The 24,413-nt window shown below is 32.7% G+C and overlaps 2 protein-coding genes across 3 annotated transcripts in view; one reads left to right on the forward strand and one right to left on the reverse strand.

The window, feature by feature from the left end:
• The window catches only part of LOC105340426 (WD repeat-containing protein WRAP73), a 54,664-nt gene that overhangs the window by 13,229 nt on the left and 17,022 nt on the right, over window positions 1–24,413 (reverse strand). Inside the window, exons 8-10 of the mRNA XM_011446463.4 lie at window positions 13,730–13,864; window positions 6,281–6,358; window positions 1,178–1,271 (exon numbers count right to left, since the gene is read on the reverse strand). Of these exons, the coding sequence (XP_011444765.2) occupies window positions 1,178–1,271; window positions 6,281–6,358; window positions 13,730–13,864 (307 nt within the window). The remainder of the gene's footprint in view (window positions 1–1,177; window positions 1,272–6,280; window positions 6,359–13,729; window positions 13,865–24,413) is intronic.
• LOC105340434 (cellular tumor antigen p53) overlaps window positions 23,424–24,413 on the forward strand; it is a 34,844-nt gene continuing 33,854 nt past the window's right edge. The window contains exon 1 of one of the 2 annotated variants that reach the window (XM_011446475.4): window positions 23,424–23,686. In XM_011446475.4, the coding sequence (XP_011444777.1) occupies window positions 23,529–23,686 (158 nt within the window). In that variant the 5' untranslated portion in view covers window positions 23,424–23,528. The remainder of the gene's footprint in view (window positions 23,687–24,413) is intronic. The other variant, XM_011446498.4, reaches the window with a different exon arrangement.

Here is a 24,413-nt window from a genome sequence, read left to right on the forward strand (position 1 = left end):
TAATGGTGCAAAATTAATTTTTTCATGCAGCTGACTTCGGTCTGAAAAATTGTTTTTATATTTGACTTCCTTTGGATAAAATGATTTTTTAATTCAGGTTAAACAAACTAACTGTACATAAATCAAAACCAGATAAAACACATCAGCATGTTTACCAGTCGTCTCTTTCAGCAGCCATGACAGTTATCGCTTGATTTTATGGGATTTGATGCTTGGAGCTTTGATGAGCTTGATAACGTGAATGTCAGTGTAAATAATCAATCTCGTTCTATCACTAAAACATATTTACCGCGTTAATTATGTTTAAATTGGTGAATTCCAATATTCAGTTCAAGATCCGCTCCTGAATTCTCATTGGCTGTTCCAAAATAAAACTAAGGTAAGTAAACATGGCGGACAAATTTAAACTTGCGTTGTTGACATACACGAAAAATAACTGATATATGGACTATATATGGATTGATATTTTTGGATTAATTTATGCCGTACACAATGTTCAGGTTCAGGTAAGAAATGCAAATCTTATTGTCATTTATATACGATTTCAGCCAAAATCATTGCAGGAGTGAATCACTCCCGCACTTGCACCATTACGGAGATCCTATGGAGTTGTAGCCCTCTCCCCCCCCCCCCCCCCCCCCCCCCCCAAAAAAAATAATCGGGAGAGCAAAAAAAATTTGGCCTTTTTTCTTTGCATATTTGGCCCTGCCCCGTAAGAGGCCCTGGAAAAGGTACTAGGTAATAAATTTCACAATTTACAGGTAGATTCCTCTTAACTTAGAGATGCTTCATACCAAATATTGTAACAATTGGCCTTGTAGTTCAATTTAAGAATGTTAAAAATGTAAAATTGTTAACAGTTGATGTAGATGCACAAAGACGGATGGCAAAAGACTCAGAAGTTGCAGGTACAAATCTTCAAATAGTGTTCAACATATGTACACTATTCTAATAGACTGTTCAATGTAGACGTTTCCAAATTTATGGGGGGGGGGGGGGGGGGGGGGGACAAAATTATCTGCAGACAGACAGGCAAAGGGATATATGGACAGGGTGCTTCCAATAAACCACCCTAAACTACATGTGCGGGTGTATAAGTAGGCTAGTATTTTAATTTTGAAGCAAAATTAATCTAATATCAAAAGTACTACATGTGATTGTAATATGGTAAACTTACATTTACTCTGTGGAGTAAAGAGGGCTGCTGTTGGGGCATCAATGTCATTCCCTGGGGGTAGGGGTGTCCTTGTCTCTATCTCCTTATACACCACCTGACAAAAGTATTTAAAAAGTATATGAAACATAAGCTTCATACACATTCTTATGATTTTTAACATAATGCAGATTAAGTTCAAGTTCAATGCATCATGTGGGCCAATTACATACATGTACAATGTTTTAACATAAATGTATTGCAGTTGTGATTTAAAAATTTTATATTTGGAAATAAATTACGAAATTATCATGATGATGTCAGACTCAAAGTCTCACAGGAGAAACAATTAAGGTTTCTCCACCCTCGATGTTTTTATGGTTTAATCTGTGTAATTTTTGTTTAAATTTGATGATTAATATGCAAACAATCAAATTGAAGTTAAATATTGGTATGTTGCAAATATTTTGTTCATGCTGTAGGAGCTAACACAGGTACACTATCAGGACACTTATTGCAACGACTGCTCTCTTATCAAACATCACATTTATTTTAACTAATTTCGATATAATAAAGCAATTTTTAAAAGAAATTAATCGCAATCCTTTATTTTAAGTATTTTAACATTTTAAGGCCATTTAAAAATTGCCAGTATGAAAGCTATCACATTTACAGTGCATTTTGATACGATTTTTCAACCATGAATAAGTACAGTTTAGCAACATAAAACGTCTATAACTTTTGAAATAATGGTTCAAACTCACTGAAAATTGGTACATTTGTAATTCATTATATATCCTATCGAAATCTGCAAAGAAATGTTTACCTTGCCTGGTAAAAAATATGAATTGTGGTCTCTGTCAAGTTTGCCTATATACGGTTTTATCAGTTTTTCATTGAATTCAGCGATTTCAACTCAAACTACTCTCTATGAATTGTTAAACATTGGTGTCATTTCAGTTTACATAGCTTAAAATGTGTTAAACACAAGTATAAATCAAGAAATATTGGCAAAACTATGCACCACATAACACTATTATTATAACCGATAACGGTAAAATATTCCGGAATGCTCACAATGACGTCACACGACAATCGAAAGACCTTAAGGAATTTCTAATAGTCAACCAAACTTTGAGTGTCAGTTGTTGAGCTATAAGCAAGATACAGCGATACAGAGCTTATAATTCTTTTCTATGTTAACAAACTTTACATCATGTTTTTGTTTACCTAAAATGATGTGATGAGCATTAGAAACTCTTAATCTATGCTTAAAACAAATTAGAAGATGGATAACTCAGCTTGAAAAAGATTTGAACTGGTACAGTAAAACTCGTTTAGTACAAACACGGATATGGTGAATTCTTTGATGTAGTGAAGGTTTTTTAAGTACCCGGTAAAATTATTAACAAACCTTTGCAAAATTTTACGGTTTTAATGAACTCCGATATAACGAATTTACAGATATAGTGAACTGATTTAGAATCTTGGATGGTGAATAATAATGAAATTTAACACTTTTATAACGAATGTCTTTACAGTTTAAAGAGTTTGCACTACCAATTAACAATTAAAAGTTTAAATGAATTTATTTTCATATAAATTTTTCAATTCACAATCCGATTATTAAAGGTATCAAAGTAATATATTTTATTTTAAGTTTCAACAAGGGCACCGCTAAGCGGAGCATCCCCTCGCGACATGAGTTATTGTGTGTAGGGATGCATTATTTAGCAATATATAGTTATGTTAATGAGAAGACCACATTCTACAAACCCTCCATTACTGCAAAAACTACATTTTCTTTACCTGTACTAGATCTAAATCCAAAAAAATATCAAGTTGTTGATTTGAACTGCTTACTTTCACTTTGGTTTCAAAGAAGTGAAGCGGAAGATTGATAACTCTTACTCAGAAATTTCGATTGATAACTCGTATACAAAATTGATTATGCATTGATTTAATGAAATAATAATTTATTAATGGTTTGAAAAGGCACATGCATTGTACAGAAGTGTGCAATCTATGATAAATATTTTTTAGTTTTGAACGAATTTTGTCGTAATGTATGCCCCCCCCCCCCCCCCCCCTCTACAATGGTGTTATTTTATGTAAGTTTTTGCATAAAAATTTGACCAATTAATATGACATTGCATTTGTTTTAATCTTTTACAATGAGGCATATTTGTTCAAAGGTTGAGGAAATTCTATTGGAAGGTTTTTTATTAATTTACTATAAAATTGAAATGGAGTGCACACACACACATACATACATACACACATACACACATACGAACACACAAACGCACGGTAGCGATGCTATATCCCCTTCGCAACAAGTTGCGCGAGGGGATAATTAGCAATATGTTAAAAAATTGTATGATAATCATTTGTTCATTTCATACAGTATTATAAGATACAATGTTTATTAATACAATTATATAAAATATGATATTGCATCCTATGATACTTACAATAAATATCATTCAATACAATATAATACTGTAATAAATAATGATGCAATATGATATTGTTACATATAATATGACATTGTTTTATGTTATGATACAATATTTTTTATTACAATATCATAAAATACAATTTAATGTGAAATAATATATTATATAAACCAATATCATAATATGTAAATATTGTATCATATGATCAAATATCATATAATGAAACATAATATGAAACAATATTATTCGATCAAATAATATATAACACAATATAAAAGCAAATATAAAATCACACAATTAAAAATGATGATCTATTTATCTCATACAATTTGATTTATATTATAAAGATTTTGAGACAGTCCCTTATATTACCCAATTAGATTTTTTTTCAAAGATTAAAAACGATGGTGCAACGTTGAGTTATGCGGTTTTTGTGACCTTGCGCAATACAATTTAGTTCGTCATTTCAGAGATAAATCTAACTGATTTAATGTAAATTTTCATTTAAAAGAACCTTGAAATAATTTTTTAGCTCTAAATAATTTTTCTTAGAGCTTAATCACCTGATTAAATGGAAATACTGATAAAAATTTGTTGAAATACACAAATTTGCCAATGCTCGTTAGTTTGAATTGACTCGAACGAGGAACAGTTGTTGATGTCTTATAAAACAAACACCAGCTTAATGATTCAAAATTAAAAAGAATATGGATGCTTACTGATGGTGGAATAAAAGTCTTATAAGAAGCATTGTTATTTCAGTAAGTTTTTGTACATGAACACAACCAGAGCCAACGCGTTGTCAGAATGAACTCCTTGATAGCTAACATGATTTGCAGTTTTATAAACTTCGGAAGCAAATTGAGAGGGGGGTCTAAACTTATCAAAAATCTTGACAAGCAAAAAAAGATCTTTGGTTATGGTTATGTATAACTTTGCAAAAAAAAAAGGGAGGGGGCTCATTCAAGCCTGTCAGGTAGTACCATGCATCAGTATCATAAGACACAATTTTTTCATCTATGCAAATTTGGTGAAGTAAGATATAATCATCAGAGGGCACCTGCTCCAAATACTTTAACCAGCTCTTAAAACCTTAACGCCCTCCAGCATCCGAAACCTATGGGTCAGATTCAGCATTCATGCCTGTCAGATGCATCAGTATCATAAAACACATCATCAACAGAAGTTTGGTGAAGTTAGGACTAGCAATAATTAAGGTATACTTTTTAGCATCTTTGATAATGAAGATCAGGCTCTGCATCTGAAGCTACCTCTGCCATTCATTTATATTACTGTTAAATCACCTATTCAAGTTTGAAATAGTACTATTATCTATTAAACATGTGACCTAGCTGTTTCAAAAAAACTAAACCTGAACCAGCATCCGAAACTTATGGCTAAGATTCATCATTCAAGCCTGTTAGGTGCATCAGTTTTATAAGACGCATCATCCATGCAACTTTGCTGAAGTTAGGACCAGAATTAACTTAGATATAATTAAAGCCACCTGCTCCAAAAAACTTTAACCAGCTCTTAAAACCTTAAACTCCTCCGGCATCCAAAACCTATGGTCAGATTCAGCATTCATGCCTGTCTGGTGCATCAGTATAAAAAAAAACACCATCCATGTAAGTTTGGTTAAGTTATGACCAGTAATAACTAACATATAATCATCAGAGGGCACCTGCTCTAAAAACCTTAACCTCATCCAACATCCGAAACCTATGGGTCAGATTCAGCATTCAAGGCTGTCAGGTGCATCAGTATCCTAAGACGCATCATCCATGCAAGTTTGGTGAAAGTAGGACCAGTAGTAACTAATATCTTGCTATCAAAGGGCACCTGCAACAAAAACTTTAACATGCTCTAAAAACCTTAACCTCATCCAGCATCCAAAACCTATGGCTCAGATTCAGCATTCAAGCCTGTCAGGTGCATCAGTATCCTAAGACGCACCATCAATGCAAGTTTGGTGAAGTTGGGACCAGTAGTTACTTAGAAATCAAGTTTGGTGAAGATAGGACAAGTACCTATAGTAACTTAGATACAGGACCTGCCACAAAATTTTTAACCAGGTCCCGATGCAAACGCCGAAGCCGGGGGTATAGCACAAGCTCCCCCCGACTTCGTCTCCGTGAGCTAAAAATTGTGAGCTCTGTACCTTTGCTTATAGCTTTTGGTTGATCATTAGAAATGCATTTCTAAAGCATTGTAAACAATAAAAATAGAAAAATAAAATTTGACCTTGTTGAGAAGATTTTTTAAAATGCACCCCCCTTTTTCTAAAGTTTCGAGGTTTTTCTCCATTTTGAATAAAGATCGGTCTTTCATTTCTGCAATTTATAATCACCTTTCCATAGGGATGCTTTGTTCCAAAGTTGGTTGAAATTGGCCGAGTGGTTTTAGAGAAGAAGTCTAAAATGTGAAAAGTTTACAGACGGACAGACAGATGGACAGACAGACAATGAACAAACTGTGATCAGAAAAGCTCACTTGAGCTTTCAGCTCAGATGAGTTAAAAAAAAAATGAAGCCCAGCAAATATACAACCTTCATAAATTACTTTTTTTCCATGTATGATATCTTGTACAATTAATTTCTAGTTATTGGAAAATAATAAAAAGAAGAGAATGTAATGTTATCTCTTTTTATCAGTTGGTTGAACATACCACATCCTCTTCCTTTACAATGGCAGGGTGACTGTGGGTTGCTACTGCTTTCCAAGTGATGTGATTCAAAATCCTCAGCTGGAAAGTTCAAAAGTTTGCACAGTGTTGACATGTATTCACTAAGATTCTAGAACAACACTAGAGTGTGAAAAACAATATCATGTGTACTTTTATCATATAACTAGTAATATCAATTTGAATAACATATCTAGTAATAGAAATTCCATGGAAAAGCCTCCGAAAACATGAACTCCAGGCTTTTTCCATGAACACTTTTTTCATGGATTTTCATGGAATAACCATAGAATTCCAAGGAAGTTTTTTATGAAGTAGAGGCATATCTAATTTATCATTTTTGTTCATCTGCAAAACTTCATTTGAGAAGGAAACAGTTTAAACTAAAGGAACAAAAAATAATATTTAACATTTGCCAATGTGTCAGTTTGATGAATATCTGCTGAAGAATACACTAAGATTAATAAATTGTAAATTTGCGTCTTAAAAATAACAAGAGATGTTTGTAAAACACTTATGCCCCCCTCCATTGGAAACATCTGAGAAGAAAATGAATGGAAACTATACAAATAATTGAAATTTATGTAAGTCCAAGGCACATGGCTCAAAAAATGCTTGATCGTACCCATACTTGACCTAGATATTATTATGATAAAGCTGTATATCAAATTTCATTTCAATGTATGCATCTTATGTGAAGAAAATGAACGGCAACTGAAATTTAAAAAAAAAATTCTACATCCGAAGGGCACAACTTTTTCGAAAAATTGCTCGATCTCACCCAAAATTAAACATGACCTAGATATTATTACGATGAACCTGTATACAAAATTTCATTTCAATATGTTCAGCATTTGCAAAGCAAATGAATGGAAACTTCAAATAATTAGAATTTTTCTACATCCTAGGGGCATAACTCCGTTGAAAATTGCTCGATAGTACCCAAAACCAACCAACCGACAGCAGCAGCAAAGCAATATGACCTCTCTTCTTTGAAGGGGGGCATAATTAAAAAAAACCCCTGCCTGCCTCCTTAACATTTTGAGAAAGAAGATGGGTGGATAAGGCGTGTAAAATGCCAATACATGGTCGGACAAGCTACTGAAAAATTAAAGTGTCAATAAATCTGATATTTGTTTTAATAAATCATTTATAAAACAATATATATTTAACAAATAATTTATTTTTTACCTATAGATATGTTCAATACTTGGAATATGTTGACTCAAACAGGCGTATACATATCAAAACCTGCAAATACTGTCTTTTTTTCGAACTTCAAGGCATTTTCTTTTAAAGAGTGGGTCTGTGCTCCATACTTTTCTCATAGTCTGAATACAACCGATTTCAATCAACAAAAACGTGGAGAGATGACCCACTGTACATTAAAAATATCATTTTGTATCCCAACAATTGAACATTTTGAAAAAATAATACAAGTCCGTTAATTCGTGGCCAAAGTCACACATAATATTTAAACAACCTACTTTGTTGTATCTGAAATGGCTCAGTGGTTAGATTAACTGACATAAGCTAACCTTATATATCTAGGGTTTTTATGTGATGGATTCTATACAAACAAAATTACAGACAATATTTTTTTTCTTATCTTTTGTTAAATATATTAAAAACTGAATATAAAAAGAAATAATGCTTTTGCAAACTAGTATTATAATATATTTGAATAAATTTAATTGGGAAAAAATAAATAAAAAACCGAATGGGCATTTATGCCATCTTATTCCCCCATCTTTCTTTTAAATTTTTTTGGTCCTAAATAATTGATGAATAATATTATCATAGAAAAAACAGAGCGTTATATATATTCACCTGCACATGATCTAGGAGGTCAATAGAACATTTGATTTTCTCTACATTGGACTCATCAAAGGCCTGACGGCCTGAGAGGTGCATCGCATTTAAGGTAGCTTAAAGCATCATTACAAGCATTTTTATGGCGGCATGAGACAACAGACCAGTGGTTAAAGTATTAGGCTTGTAAACCATAAATGCAAAGTTCGAATGTGGCTGGGGTTTTTGAACATACTTCAGTATTGTCTGATAATTAATCATTCTTTCAATAAACTAGAAAACTGACCAGTCAGGAAGGGCCCCGCTATGACAATTAATATAGAGAAGTGAAAAAAACTTTGAATTCCATCCTCTTTATATTAACAATGATGAAAAATAAATGCCCGGCATAAGATGTAAAGAACTGCAATATATAGGATCTCATGATTTGTAGTTGGATATGATTTTCATCCAACAATTAAAGTGTTAAACTGAGGGGTAAAAATATAAGGGTGCAGCTCATGGAATGAGAGTTTAATTTGATTACATTTAAAAAAAAAATATGAAAATTATAAATAACAACTGTATTTTTAAAATTTCAAGATAATTCCTGAATGTCCAAAAACTCTAAATAGTAACCTTGTTTCTGCATAAAACAGGGATAACCTCATGTCTTATAAAAAAAAGTAAATTAAATGTGTATTTAAAAAAAATTTAAACAGGTGTTTTATAAAACGCAATCCTTCAGTGAATGCAAATACATTGTATCACCCAGGGTTGACCTCAACTTCAAAACAAACATCAGTTGCAGACAAAGGTGTTCATTAATCTTCATATGACAGATAGAGATAAGCCTCTAAATTTTCTGCAGCAGGCAAGATAATTAATCCCAGGGGGTTAATTGTTCTGCTCTCTCATCCTTTTCTTCTTAATTTACAATAAGATTTTTTTTTTCAGAAATGTTATCTGATTACCTGTTAAAATTAACAGCATTAAGGCAGAAAAAAATAAAATAAATAATTAAAGATTCCATAAGTTTTCGTTTTAATTCTCCAGAAATTTTTAATTTATTCCTGATATTTTAATCTTAACAAAAATTCACGCACAATTTAAATATTTTTACTTTGCATAAATATTCACCAATAAAACGTTAAAAATTGTCTCTGATGTGCGTGAACTGGCACCGAGCAGTCAGTCTCTATCCCGTGTGCAAAAATGTGAAATAAGATTATGTAACTTGGGCTGTGCACTGTATCCACTGACCAAGGGTCACTGGTCGTGTGCAAAAAGACCAGGGCTGTGTTTTACAAAAGAACTTACGACAAAGTCATAAATATTTTCAGTCTCATGGAATGATATATAAAAAACAAAACTTAGACAGAACTTTATTTATACAACTACTCTGATGCCCATAAAATATTCTACAGCCATGAAGATAAAACATTGATTAGTTTGTGATTAATTAGCATTCATTAATTTAGTCGTAAGTTCTTTTGTAAAACGTAGCCCTGCGCTTTTCCTCATTCAGTTGGACATCGTCTTATTCGTTTAATCAAGTGATAAATTACGAAATCTGTTCCTAGCTATAGGAAGACAGCCACTTACTCTCATTTTAATATAAATATTTTATCACATTTTTCTTATCTCCGATATTCGAACAATTAACGTCACCACTTTTAAATTGAAGTACGAACTGTTGTTATGCAAATTATCTCATCGGTTGACTGGTCCTTTGTCTCTATCGTACGTATCTCATCTGCATATTCATCTTTGTTTTGTTCTTTCATTGATGTTGATGTTTTTTCAATGTGTAAAGGAGATATCTGTTGTAATGATTTGTTGATATTTTTAAAACGAATACTGAATATGTGTTCCTGATTGAAAATTCGTAACAATCAGAACGGCACTATATATTTATTGGCGCATTGATACTCGAGTTCTATGACGCCGCTTGTATATAAGCCGAGAGAAGTGAGCCGACAGCAATGAGGCTACATCGCTGGTAGCGATGCGCCTCAAAAATAAATCGTCCAATGAAATATTGCGTCTCTCAATTTGTTTGGCTATCGGTTCAAACTACAGTCTTTGCTTGATTGCACTCAATTTGATATGCCTGTATCAATTTGTCACAGAATCATATAAAAAAATAATTCTTGTTGGGTTTTTTTTTTATCAATATGATCATTTAGTTGCACGAGAAGTACAATATTCACCGAAAAGGGGGCGAGGTAGATATTGTACTTCGATGGTAGCTAAATCATCATATTGACCTCAAAAACAGCTATAATGTACGTTGTATAGAATTTGTTCAAAAGATTTGTATGTTATTGAAATACCAATTAATCACACTACTTGTGCGTTATGATTCTTTAGAAACTCAAAGAATGTATTGTGTATCAAGAATTTGATGAGATGGGATAAATTAATATCAAAATTTAATGTAAGTAGTCAGTTTCATGTGTGTACTTTAAAACTGATGATGTAGCGAGTGAGGATCATGTGTGGGTCTAATTAGTGAGCCACTGGTCTGATATGTAGTGGAGTTTGATGAAATTTCAAATTACAAACCCCATAGGCTCATTAGAGCAAACAGTCTCTTACAAAAATTTTTCTTAACAACCCTTGGAAAATAATGTAGTGACCTTTTGGTGAAAAGTCAAGTGAAATGAGTTTCATGTGTTACCACATACACACACACACACATGCACACACACACCCTTAATGTTCAATGTGTTTTTTGCAATATTTGATCACTGATATAGCACTGTGGTCTAGCTACATATGTACCAAGAGCTGAGGACCACATATCTACTGTTTGATTAAGGCATGCAGTACATTCCCATCCTAATATTATGGACTCCTCAGGTAGTAACATCTCTGTTGTAAGTCCCGTCTTGAACTGATAAAGACAGCTTTTCGCTAAATTATGGGGTTATCAGTGAAGTTTGGGTCCAGGGGTTAAAACTCAAATGCATTATTTACACTCAAGAAGGATTGTATAAATAGTTAACAAAGCAGGATGGATGAAAAGGTAGGCCTCTGTAGAAAGTTTATTTAGGGAAGAGCCTTTATTCTACTACCACAGCAATTAAAGTTATGCTTTTTCCAAAATTTCTCCTCTAATCAAAATAATACTTGAAATGTTTTTTTTTTGAAGGAATAAGGAATCATTCTTTTATTATCATGAGGTGATCAAATATGGTCGGGCATGATCAAATGTATCATAAGGCCAGATACTTGGCTTTATATGTAAATATTAAGCACCATGCAATTTAATGTGCAGATATCAGCATAAAACTCTTTTTTTTTATGTAAAAATATATAATTGTCAAATGTTTGGTAAAATATTATACTTAGTCTATCAGACAGAACAACCGAGGTTGGTGATACAATAAAATTTACCCTATGTAAAATTACGTACAATACGTAACGTTATATACTGACGAATACGGAAGAGATCAATCATGCATCCACAAAACACAGATATATTTTTAAAAATTGCTTAACATATGTTACATATGCAATACATATGTTTTGCAAATTAAATAATTTTAATTACTCTTTAAAATTTCTACATTGATATTCTGAAAGTATATACTTAATACAATGACTTCCTTAATCAGCTGTCATACTTTCACTTAGTAATCATCGATTGAAAATCGGCTTATCCCCCAGATCGGTTAGTTTAAGGATTTTTTCTGAATTTTGTCTGAAAATGAGCATTTCAACATATGCCTCGCAAAATACGATATATCATAGTCTACAGCTGAATCTTCAATTTCACTTTAATTCTATGCTGCATATATGAAAAAAAAATTTATTGTTGGCATTTTGCTTTTCTTTTTCACAATAATCTGTGGTGTTTCATTTATTAAGGTGGTTTGGGACACTTCCATGTTTGACGTATTGTTTATCAAAATAAACAATAAAACCAAGTTTAACTATAATCATAAGTAGTTTCTTTCCCAATGTTTTCACCTTACAGCGAAGCGCAGTGGGTTAGAGGGTTTACTACGAATCTGTACATCATGAGTTCGAATCCCGCTAGGGTTTTTACAATTTTTTCCTCTCCAAATATTTTTAAAAGCTATTTTTTTGTTAAATATTGTAAAATTTGAAAATTCTAAACCTGTGAAAGTAGTTTAATTTTTTATATTTTGCTTTGTCATGGAAGGATTTACCCTAGAAAAAATCTTATACTGTATAACCTAGTATAGTCAAGAAATAAACAACGTTAGTGAACATGGCGTTATGAATAGCAATTGCTCTGTTGGAAAATATGCCAGCAGAGCAGTTGCTATTCATAACGCCATGTTTACGAAATAACCGTTGTTTATTACTTATATTTGCATTTTACCACTCGCAAATACCATGTATTAGCCTAGACCTTGACATTTAGCTATTGCATCAAAAATAAACATTCAGACTGAAATGTATCTTTTTAATTCACATAGATTTGTTAACAGAATCAATGATATGTTATAACAGTAATTCCTTTAAAATGTTATTATAAGACATGTTTTAATTATAAATACATCAATTTTATGGAGTTGGAGAAAACACATGGTGTATTGTATAGTGGTTTAAATCTATAACCTCATGGAAAAGTATACGACGTCACACCTTTATGACGTCATAGTATACAGACAGAGCAATTGCGATTATAGAAAAATAATTGCAGTTCCTCCGTATGGACTTACAGAGGGGAAGAACAATGGATATGCAAATATTCTGAAATGTTTACCATATGTACAGCATTTTAGTGCAATTACATTGCTATATTTGATGAAAGCTAGTGTTATCTAACAATTTATATTTGATTCATAAATATGATACTCATTAAGGTGCCTCACTACATCTTGAAATAGTTTCTCAAATCAGCAGAAATTACTTGATTATGATAGAAAGCATGATGGATAAGAAGTATGTATGTCAAATAGGCAAAAAATGTGCAATTTTAGATAAAAAATGATATTTTCAAAAATTTCATTCAGTAAACATAAACAAAATCCCCTGGTGGATTCGAACTCAGGAACTGCGGTTCACAAGCCTGATACTTTAACCACTGAGCTATGACGATATACATCCGAATCAATTGATACAAACAGTTTAACAAAACATTAAAATCGCCATCTTGTGATGTAGTGTCTTAAAAAGTATAAGTCTCGTTGTAGTGAAGTACATGTACCTTAAATAGCAATGTCAATTTTTACACATAGCTTAATTTCAATTATTTATCATTAATGTTTGTATGCCCAAATTTAAGTCATGCTAATTGCAAACTCAAGGAGATCTTTGGACCACAATGGCTTCCAAAGTGGATATCTATCAAAACAATGAACATATTTTGGAGAAAAGAGGTAGAATTTCTAATAAAAGCAGTAGGCGGGAGACATTCAAAAAGCAGTAGACTTCCGTGTAATGCGGTAGAGTTAATATGTATGCTTAGAAACACTTAGTACATAATTAATTTAGTTGTATAATTACTCTGGTATTTGTTCATTTTTCTGTTAGAAGTTCAAGATTTGATCTAGACGTGGTTGGTTTGTTAACTTTAAAAGATAACCACAAATCTTGAAAATAACAAAAATTATACTTCAGGTTCTTTCATGCACTAGGCAAATTTTAAAAGGGCATGCTTACCTTTTCATCGTAGCTTCCCAGTGCTAGGAACTGACCAGTAGGGGACCAGGCCAAAGATTTGATGCCTAATGCACTGTCATAGGCACTGAACTTAGAAACACACCTTCCATCCAGTGTATAGAGTAACACCTTGTACTAGAGGAAGAAAAAAAAACAAGAAACAATATTATTACATATATCATCCCAATTGGCATAACTAGATTGGGTACAATTTTTATAACATTTAATAACAAGAGGCCCATGGGCCACATCGCTCACCTGAGAAACAATAGGTATGATAAAATCAGCTTCATGGAGTAATAATATAAATAATATGGGCAATGTGGTATAATACATGTAGATCCTGTATAAAGAAAAATCTGTTTCTCCCTGGATATTCTTATATTAAAAATCAAGTCCCTTTTCTAACAGGATGATTTTATGGGCACATCACATTTCAATATGACCATAAATATATGATATGACCATGAGGAAAACTCCTCCTAGGTACCTGATCCTACCTCTATCTTTCTGGAGGTCCGTGTTTTTCTGCTTTGAATTTGTATTTCGTTTTACAGATTTTTGAGATGGTTGACAGTTTGTTATTGTCATTTTATCATTCAGCATTGCAGTTCTCAAAAAGATCCTAAACAATTGTTTATATACAGGATATAAACCTACATCAAACTCTGAACCCCTTGTGAGGCCCAATAATCATCCAGGGGCCAAACTTTCAACAATTTTAAAGAATCAGCAAATATGTAAAAATGCTTGCATACATAATAACATTTCAGTTTTTGTTAATTACTAGAAAACTGACCAGTCAGGAAGGGCCCCGCTATGACAATTAATATAGAGAATGAAAAAAAACTTTGAATTCCATCCTCTTTATATCAACAATGATGAAAAATAAATGCCCGGCATAAGATGTTAAGATGTAAAGAACTGCAATATATATAAGGTGGTAAAAAAAAAAAAATGAAAATTATAAGTAACAACTGTATTTTTAAAATTTCAAGATAATTCTTAAATGTCCAAAAACTCTTAATAGTAACCATGTATCTGCATAAAACAGGGATAACCTCATGTCTTATAAAAAAAGAACTAAATTAAATGTGTATTTAAAAAAGATTTTAACAGGTGTTTTATAAAATGCAATCCTTCAGTGAATGCAAATACATTGTATCACCCAGGGTTGACCTCAACTTCAAAACAAACATCAGTTGCATACAAAGGTGTTCATCAATCTTAATTCATATGACAGATAGAGATAAGCCTCTAAATTTTCTGCAGCAGGCAAGATAATTAATCCCAGGGGATTAATTGTTCTGCTCTCTCATCCTTTTCTTCTAAATTTACAGTAAGATTTTTTTTTCTCAGAAATGACAGAATGGGGTTATTATCTGATTACCTGTTAAAATTAACAGCATTAAGGCAGAAAAAAATAAAATAAATAAAATAAATAATTAAAAAATAAAATAGTGAAAAAGGATATCTCAATATATATCTTGATTTTAGAATTTGATAAAATTATCATAAATCATTGTGTACAGTATTTTAACCAAAATATAGTATGAATATTATATTTTAAATCCATATTTCAAAGAATGTACACAATACTACACATCATTCAAAATTGACCTTAACTTCAAAACAAAGTTCATTTGCAGACACAGGCAGTGCAGTAATTAATCTTAATGTGACAGATAAAGATAAAGCTTAGGATTTTCTTCCTGTGGAAGGTTAATTAATCCCAAAAGACAAATATTGCACATCCTTCAAAGTATACAATGGTAACATTCTCAGAAGTTATCTCTCTTAGCCCATTCATTCTTATGCATAGTTAAGGAATCTACCCCACCACCCCAGCTCCAAACCAGAAGACATAGAGAACCAAACTTAGCATCAAAATATGTATTTCTACCTACTGAACTACCATACCAAATTTGAACTTGATTGGGCAACCATAAAAAAAGTTATTAGAAAAAAACAGAAAATTTGTGGACGGAAGAGTGACAGACGGACAGACAGAAGGACGGACGGACAGAGTGATTACTATAGGGCACCCGCAAATCCTTGCGGGGCCCTAATTAAAAAGTTTTCCTTTCGCGGGTAGGTTAAGGCAACTCAGAGTTTAATGACCGTCGATATTATGATCAATTTAAAAAATTGTCAACTTTTATAAAACCAGTGTTGAATATTAATATCAAGTGATTGTGTTTGCCATGATATTATTTTTTTTCTTCGGAATCGAGATGATCTTTGAAGCTGTCGTGCCATGGCATCGGGTGACAGTTAAAAAAAGAAAACTTTTTTACCTTAACAAAAAATCAAAAAGTGTAACACTACCCCCAAGTTCATTAGTATGTATCTTACAATAATTTGATCTGCAATTAGTTTGTGTTTATTAGTATTACTGCTAGAATCTTTTTAGGAATCACATAAAATAAGTAATTGTCATTATTTATCGGAAACCCCCTGATTCTTCAATTACATTGAAAAAACTATGCATATTTTTTTTTTTATAACAACGAAGCACGGGATTCTAGCAGCACTTTTCAAGTAGTTTAGGTCATAATTATGCTTTTGATAAATGCCAAATTCAACTTTCATAATATTCAGGGTAGTGTTACACTTTGGCCTTTTTTGTACACACTGACAGAGGGAAGGCCGGTCAAGCCACATAAATGTCTTTCTGCTTACCTAATAACACTTGCTAATAAAACAAAATATCCATGCCCATGCCCGTATTATCCTGATTATATCCAAACTGACATTCATTTAAATCTTATGTATCAGTATGAAATAAGTTTTATTTCAGCATTGTTTACACTGCATTCTGATGATTTGTCTCCCAACATTGATCTTCTCTATCAAACATGCATGTGATGTCTTCAATGATAATTATGCGTAATACAGAGAGTTCGAAGATGTATTCAGTTCGAAGAGTTTCTAGTGACATTTTACACCTGTAGTTTTTATAATTAAGATCAGAGTTAAAGTAAAAATTGACATGTTTCTGATTAAATTATGACATCATACTGCTTATTGTGACGTCATATCCATCAGAGGAATTTTTACTCAATCGGTCACTGAGAGTTGCCTTATTAAACCAGCGTTGTACGACTGGATGTGACCCCACCTTACTCCTAAAGATTTTGATTTTAACAAATTTGAATCTACACTATCTTAAGTTGCTTTCACTAAAGTTACAGCTTTTCTAAGCAATTGTTTTTTAGAAAAAGATTTAAAGATTTTTCTCTATCTATCATACGATTATACATATATAAGAATGTATTTTTATTCTATGCCTCAATTAGCAAAAATTGTTGTCTTGTAAAAGAAAATATGTATATAGTGAATTAGCTATAGTTATTATAATGAATTCATTATACGGATATATCAATTATGGATATAACAAAGTAAATCCATTGGCCCCAGGGACTTCACTGTAACTGAGTTTTACTGTAGTTCTAATTTTCTTGTAAGAACCATTCATTTATTTTTTTCCCACATGTGTGGGAGTTGTGGAGAAAAAGATTTTTTGATGAAATTTTTTTAAATCCATATGGTGAATTCAGGGGAAAGCTCAATTCGTTACACTCGCTCAAGTTTACGCTGAATAAAAACTCCAAAATGAAACAAAAGTACAACAAGTTGTACTTAAATTGATGAAATAACGGTAAATGGTATTCCAATGAAAACCGATTCTCAGAGTTCTGAGAGAACAACTAAATAACGTGCGGAGATTCCAGCACGGACAGTCCGTTACCATTCTGTGCACAAAATCAACACTAACATGTGGAAATCCAGCACAGTTAGTCCGATATCACACACACTTCACTAACATGCAGAGTTCTAGCACAGTTAACCCACATAACCCTCTATGCTACCGTGGTGGGTTCCAGCACGGTTAGTCCAACCGTTCTCTTCCTAATCTTAAATTCTCTCTTACACTTTTTTTTTTGACAGGCATTGTATTTGTAAGTTATTTTCTCTTTAGTTATATAATGACAACAGTTTATATTTTGCTTTCTAGTTTTCTTACATTTTATAAGCGTTATACATTTTCAATACTTATGCGGAATTATCGGTCCTTAGATTATAAGCGTATAAACAATCTCGTCTTCTCACATTGCTGTGTTTTACTACAGGGTGTTTCGATATATGTTTTTGTTTTAACGCACTTTCCATCCGACGCTTTAAGAATAAAGAACTTGTTTTAATTTTACGGAATTGTTTTTCTTTTCCATTAGCAACCAGTAGAAAGCCGAGTGGCATCCTACCAAGCTATTCCCCAACTTAATCATATTCACAAACAGAGGAAATCTCTGTGTGAAATAATACACACTCGTGTATAATACGCACCCCCCAAAGTTGACGAAAAAATGCCGAAAAACAGCAGGTCCTTTGTATAATATGCAACCAAAAAATGGCGAAATCAACGGTCGCTATTTCCCCCCAAACTATCGATGTTCCATGATAATTTTATAATCCCTGCGCAATTTCTTTAATTTTGTGATCCAGCACTGATCTTACAATTTTACTTAAAAAGGATGGCATAATTTACATGGGCGGTATCAAATATCATTTGACACTTCGTAAAGAGTTTATACAACAGCGGAGAAATTGATGATCATCCTACGTAGAAAAGAAAGGCGACCGAGCTTAGTGCTTAAAAGTAACAATTTTTGCAAATATAAACCAAAACAACATCAATAGAAATGATTTAATTGATTAATTATAGTCAAACCCTTTGATTGTTGTTAAATAAACATTGTGAAGAAACGTATGTCATATATTGTCATTATCAAGTCGTACAAATGATTGATGTATTTTTAGCAGTTCTATGTAAAGCAATACCGTTTAAATGCATAACTGGGCATGAAGTAATCAAGTTTAATAATATCAGAATAATTGCTAATCTTCATGCAATTGAAATCACCCTGTGAAGTCTGACACAAGACAGCTGCATGCTTCTGACACCAGAAATTGTTAAACATTGACCACGTGCCGTGCCGAGTCAACAGGTGGCTGCTTACGTAATGGCAAATACACTGACGTTATTTAAACTTGTTTGATGCAAGGAATAGTTTTTAGTGAGGGTAAATATTTCAATACATGGAAATAAAACCCAGAATAAGGTATTTCTGATGCAGTAAATTTAGTATACACTCATACAACTTGCATAACACGCTATATCAGCAGTTACTACTCCCATGGTATCAAGAATCACAGCTTGAAAAAATGGGGTAAAATTTTAGCCCTATGTACAACACGCACTCCCCACTTTTGATCAAATTCTGGCTGAAAAAAAGTGTGTGTTATACACGCAACATTACGGTAAACTCTACTCGGCATCATTAATTCCACTTTTATAGCAATTTGCTACGTAACTCAAGTTGTTTATTGTGTTAAAATTTGCATAGCTCAGCAGCTGAAAAAATTAAGACACTACTATCTGAATTAAGCTACCAGGTACATGTACATGATTCTGTAACCAAAAAAAAAAATAAAACATTTTAATTCTAAATTTTTGCAGATTATAGAATATACATGTATAATTTATGGGGGTTTTGGCCATAAATCTGATACACAAGGAATGATAGAAATTCTCTTTGTGAGAGGATGCAAGGTGGAGCATTTGAAGAATTGATACTTAATTTCTCATTACCTTATCCATAAAGGAGGGTAAATTACTCTAAAGATTAAAGATCACAAGCCTAAAAAGCACCTTTTGTGTCTATGTAAATAAGTTATCCTGTAACAAATTGAAAAAGTCTAGAAGATGTCTGGTTTGTCCTCCAAATTTTAATACACCTTGTAACTTGACAAAAAAAAAAACGGCATCGTCCTCTGAATAATGCATTGGCATCAGATATCTGACTCTTCGTCTATAAAACAACTTTGGATGCTTGTTTAAAACAAAGAAATAGTCAGGTCTACTTGTAGATTATTACTGCGATATTCAAGTTTGTCTCATTACAAGTACCATGTGCAGAGGGATGCCTGCAGTCTATCAGTATATCAAACACTCCCCAGTAGACTCCATACAAAACCACAAAACGATGTACATATATCACATTCATGGCAATAACCTACAAATAATAACAAAGCAACAAGTTGCTGTTCTTTTAAAAAAAGAGTGCACTACGTGGACCATATGCATGTTTTTCTGAAGGAAATATGAGAGCCTAAAGGTTATCTGACTCCCTTTTGGGGGGGGGGGGGGGGGGGGGGGCAGACTTCCAATTCAAATTCAAAGTGTAATGATGAACAATAGAAGCAAGTCTGGATATTGCCTTTAACCTGTAAATTTGTACACTGCATCACACATAGCTATGACCTTTTTACCTCAGAATTAATAGGGTTCATACCTATAATATAATTAAGAATTTAATTACACAGTGAAAAATACATGTATTGGGCTCTTTTGATGTAGTTGTGCATACTGTGTAGGAACAAGACTGGCAAACCCCCCCCCCTCTCTCTCTCTCTCTCTCTCTCTCTCTCTCTCTCTCTCTCTCTCTCTCTCTCTCAAAGTTATGTTCCCAAGAATTGCACAAAATTTTAAACAAATATATCGAATTAGAAAACCAAAAAAATTTATCACTTAATTTAATTGCAAAAAAAAAATATGATAGATTTTACAAAGTATGGCTCTTTGTGTAACTATTTGGTATAGCGGAAGCTTCTACTTTGACGCTGTATCAGGTTTTTGTATACTTGTACTAGTAGTAACATTGCCGATTTGCCTGCCAACAGCCTGAACGTTTGCTTTCAGCAAAGCTCGGCTAAAAATGAATGAATCACAATATAAATAATTCATTTCAAACATTTATTTCCAATTTAAGTCACAAATAAACCGGCCTTTGTTGATTTTAATCTTTTTTTTCACATTCCACATGTGAGTGATAAATTTGATAGCAATTATAACAAGAGGCCCATGGGGCCACATCGCTCACCTGAGCAACAATGACATTATATGGGCGTTCAAAGAATATTGTGCCACATGGTCCCTCAGTAAAATAACAAAAAATAAATACCGTAAAGTATCAAAATTTTACACTTATTTTTGCAAACACTTTATCTTTAACATATTACCTTTATGGAATACCATTTTTACCGAAAATAAGATCCTATGCTAGATATAAAACTAAACTTTTGGTTGGGGTACACCGTTAACTTCCTTGAATGCCCTTTGAATTCGTTTTGCCCCCTTCTTTCACTTTATAAAGCGATCAAAATATATGAGAGCAATTATAAATTAATTTTCTTCCTCAACTACTTACTAGTTATCTATTTAAAAAAAAAAAATTTTATAATAGTTATTGTATTCAATTAAAAAATATCCTATATGTGAAAAAAGAAATTTGTACCTCAATGCACTTGATTCCTCAAATTTAAAACATTCAAAAATTTAATTGGTCTTTCCCATCATAAACGACTGTTGTTTACCTGGCATGAACTCTTGTGACGTTTTTTAACCTTACTCACTTGATCGATGAATGCAATCGAATAAAAAATTTGTAATGTTAAAGAGCTATTATAATTAATGTTGTTACGATAGTCGCAGACTATCGAAAAATCGTCACTGAAGGCAGCAGGTTGGCAACAATCGATAGTAAGTTTTTATCATCGATAGTCGCTAAAAGTCAGTCACGTGACAAATAACCTTTTATTGCATAGCAATATACATAAAACGACTAAAGTATTATTATACAGTGACCAACCTAGGGGGGGGTCACTTGCTTTGTGATCGGTAACTTTGCCGGAATTTCCTCCGAAAGAGAAGTTGAAGTTGCCCTGTATGCTGAGTTTACAATCATGTTAATTAAACCCAAAGGCAATAAAATGATAATTATCAAATTCATAAGACTTTTTCACGGGCTCAGTTAACCCCTTTGTGATTAGTAACTTGCGACTGTCTTATCTTCATGCATGGGTGATAAAAACTGTGTATTGAAAATTACTACCAATGTTTATTACTTTTCATGCTGATATTACAATTATAGTTTGGAACTTGTAATTAGTTAATAATACTGCCAAATAACTGCTAAAATAATCATAAAACACATAAAACAAAAAAATTGCAAGACTACAATGAACAGTTTTGTGAAAACCTTTTTGTCACTTTTTATTAAGGGTCATCTTTGCTAACAAAGGGTTTAAGATCCACTCTGCTCCTCTACAACCCTTGGCAGATAAAGCCAACAAAATGAAACTTAATGTACAACGGAATCTGATTTGCTGTGAAAACAGGCGATGACAGGGAATCTACTAATTGGCGGTGTAGTTTGTTGTGTTTTCATACAAAATTTTAACACAATCATAATTACTGGTACTGTACCAGTTATCGGCTAAGACCAGTTATCGGCTAAACTGAGAGTTCGGGTTTAAAGCACGCAACAATCCAAGATTTTTTAATTCAGTCGTCTTTTTCGAATAAAGAAAAGTAAGTTTGCTTGAAAATTTTCTTGAATATGTTTTATACATGAGCTTAAACGATCATTGTTTACCGCTGAGTTTACATCTTTGCTCTTTCAGCAGTGGGGAAAGTGACGTAATAAGTTAAAAATAGAATATTACCTCTTTGTGATACGTTATTATATCCCTTCTTTGATTTCACAATTAAAATCAATACATTTAACATGTATAAACAAAAGGAATTCACAAATTTTCGACAGATTCGTAGCGCAATTGAACGCCTGATTGCATAATTATGCTTTGAATAGTCTACGATTTGGTGTATTACCGTCTGATAATAAACGACTAATTTTAGAGATTTGTTTATAATATCATGACCCCGACTTTCGTCTGACCCCACAAGGGGCATAATTCAAACTACATTTAGCAGAGTTTAAAATCGACATGAACACGGATTTTACTATGTTATTATCACGAAGCCGATAACTGGTACAGTAAATCGTGAAAACTCGGCAAATTCGGGGCGTGCTAAAAAGCACAAAAAAAGATGTTTTGGGTTCTAAATAATGATATAAACTAACAGATTGATAAATAAGGAGTTCACTTTTTAAAGTATGTCAAGTTTTATCCAAAAATATCGAGAAATAAGGAATTACGAAAAGAAAACGTTAAAATTTAGCCGATAACTGGTACAGTGCCAGTACAACTTTTAACATATGATATACAATTACAAATATATGTTTTTATCTAATTATTCTCATTTTTTATTTTCTCACACAATTTCCTCTAATACCTGTTAGATAAAAAATATGTAATTTAGCTGCTCAAATTTCTTTCAATGGCTAGACAGTGCTGTGCTACTTCTGAAATCATTGGCTAAATCTGCCAAGGGTTGTAGAGAAGCATGGTGGATCGTAAAAGATGATAAATGGTATGAAAGTGTGAAAGAATGGATATTTTCCCCTTGACAATTGTCAAGATCTAATTGTTGTCAGTTTTAAATATCATTCTTTTCAGGAGGTTCACAAACAATGGTCATCATTTTGCTGTATCTACTTTTTTCTTGCAATTTCTTGTGAACACTACTGAAGCGGCACTGTTGAAATCTATCCCTTTAAGAACTAAATCTTGAGTGACTTGAGGAAATTTAAATCGTTCTATCTTACACCACCTCTTGATATGACAATTACTTCTCGTCACTCATCTGTATCAAAAAATTCTATTTCTAAATAACAAGCACATTTTTATTATTTGCAGTAGTTACTGGGATTTAAAGGAAGTAGAATACAGCAAAGCTATATAAACACAAGTCATCCCAACTGGTACTCAGAACAGCTGCATGACTTGTGACATTTGAGATAGAACCAGCAACCATTCCGTCCTTTTTACTCATATGATGCCGTCCCATATTCAAGAAATACCCAACATCCCCCAAGTACCAATCTGGAGTGCTCGCCAGCCAAATTTGCCCCCACACCATAGGATGATGCCACCTATGCCTATAACCCAAATGGATGCAGCAGCCAGGCAAACATACAACCCTGGATGCCGGTAAGCATCTTCTGTCAATTTGAATTTGCTTAAAACATACAACTATATCCATTTGCTTTATTCAACTGTTAATTCATTTTTGGCTTGCTAGCATTCCATTAATTGCTTCTATTAACTTTTCAAATATAAACACTGCACATTTTTTAACTTGGTTTTATTAAATAATACATTCAAGAAGATGTGTACTTTATACCTTTTCAAATCGTTATTGCAAGTTAAAATTTTAGCCCCACAATAAAAGGCAAAGGTCCAATTTTACTTACTTTTCTTACAAAAGAAAACAATTTGCATAAATTTATGCTTTGTGTACCAGTAAATGAAGACATCAAACCACTGAAAATGTATCAAATGGTTATTTTAAAGAAAAAAAAAACTTCCTTCAACCATAACAGAAAAGCACACATGCATGCAGCCTTCATTTTAAAAACAAGTGTTGAGTATTACTGACATATCAATTGAAATTGCTCTAGATGAATGAATGAAATGAATAAAGCTGGACAAGGAAATTGTCCAGCAGGTAAATAGTTTACCTGTAATTAACCCCTGCAGCACCGCAACACCTTTCCTGTGAAAGAAATATGTTGAATGCTTTATTCTTCCAGAAATTGGTGGCTGGTTTAAATTCCTACCATTATCTTTTGATTTACCACAAAAATTGCTTTTGTAAACGATGTCAATCACCAGTTTGTCAACTACAGAGGTAAAGGGGAAAAGAGGGTGGTTGAGT

The sequence above is a fragment of the Magallana gigas genome, chromosome 3, assembly GCF_963853765.1.
Source record: "Magallana gigas chromosome 3, xbMagGiga1.1, whole genome shotgun sequence".
Taxonomy (NCBI): domain Eukaryota; kingdom Metazoa; phylum Mollusca; class Bivalvia; order Ostreida; family Ostreidae; genus Magallana; species Magallana gigas.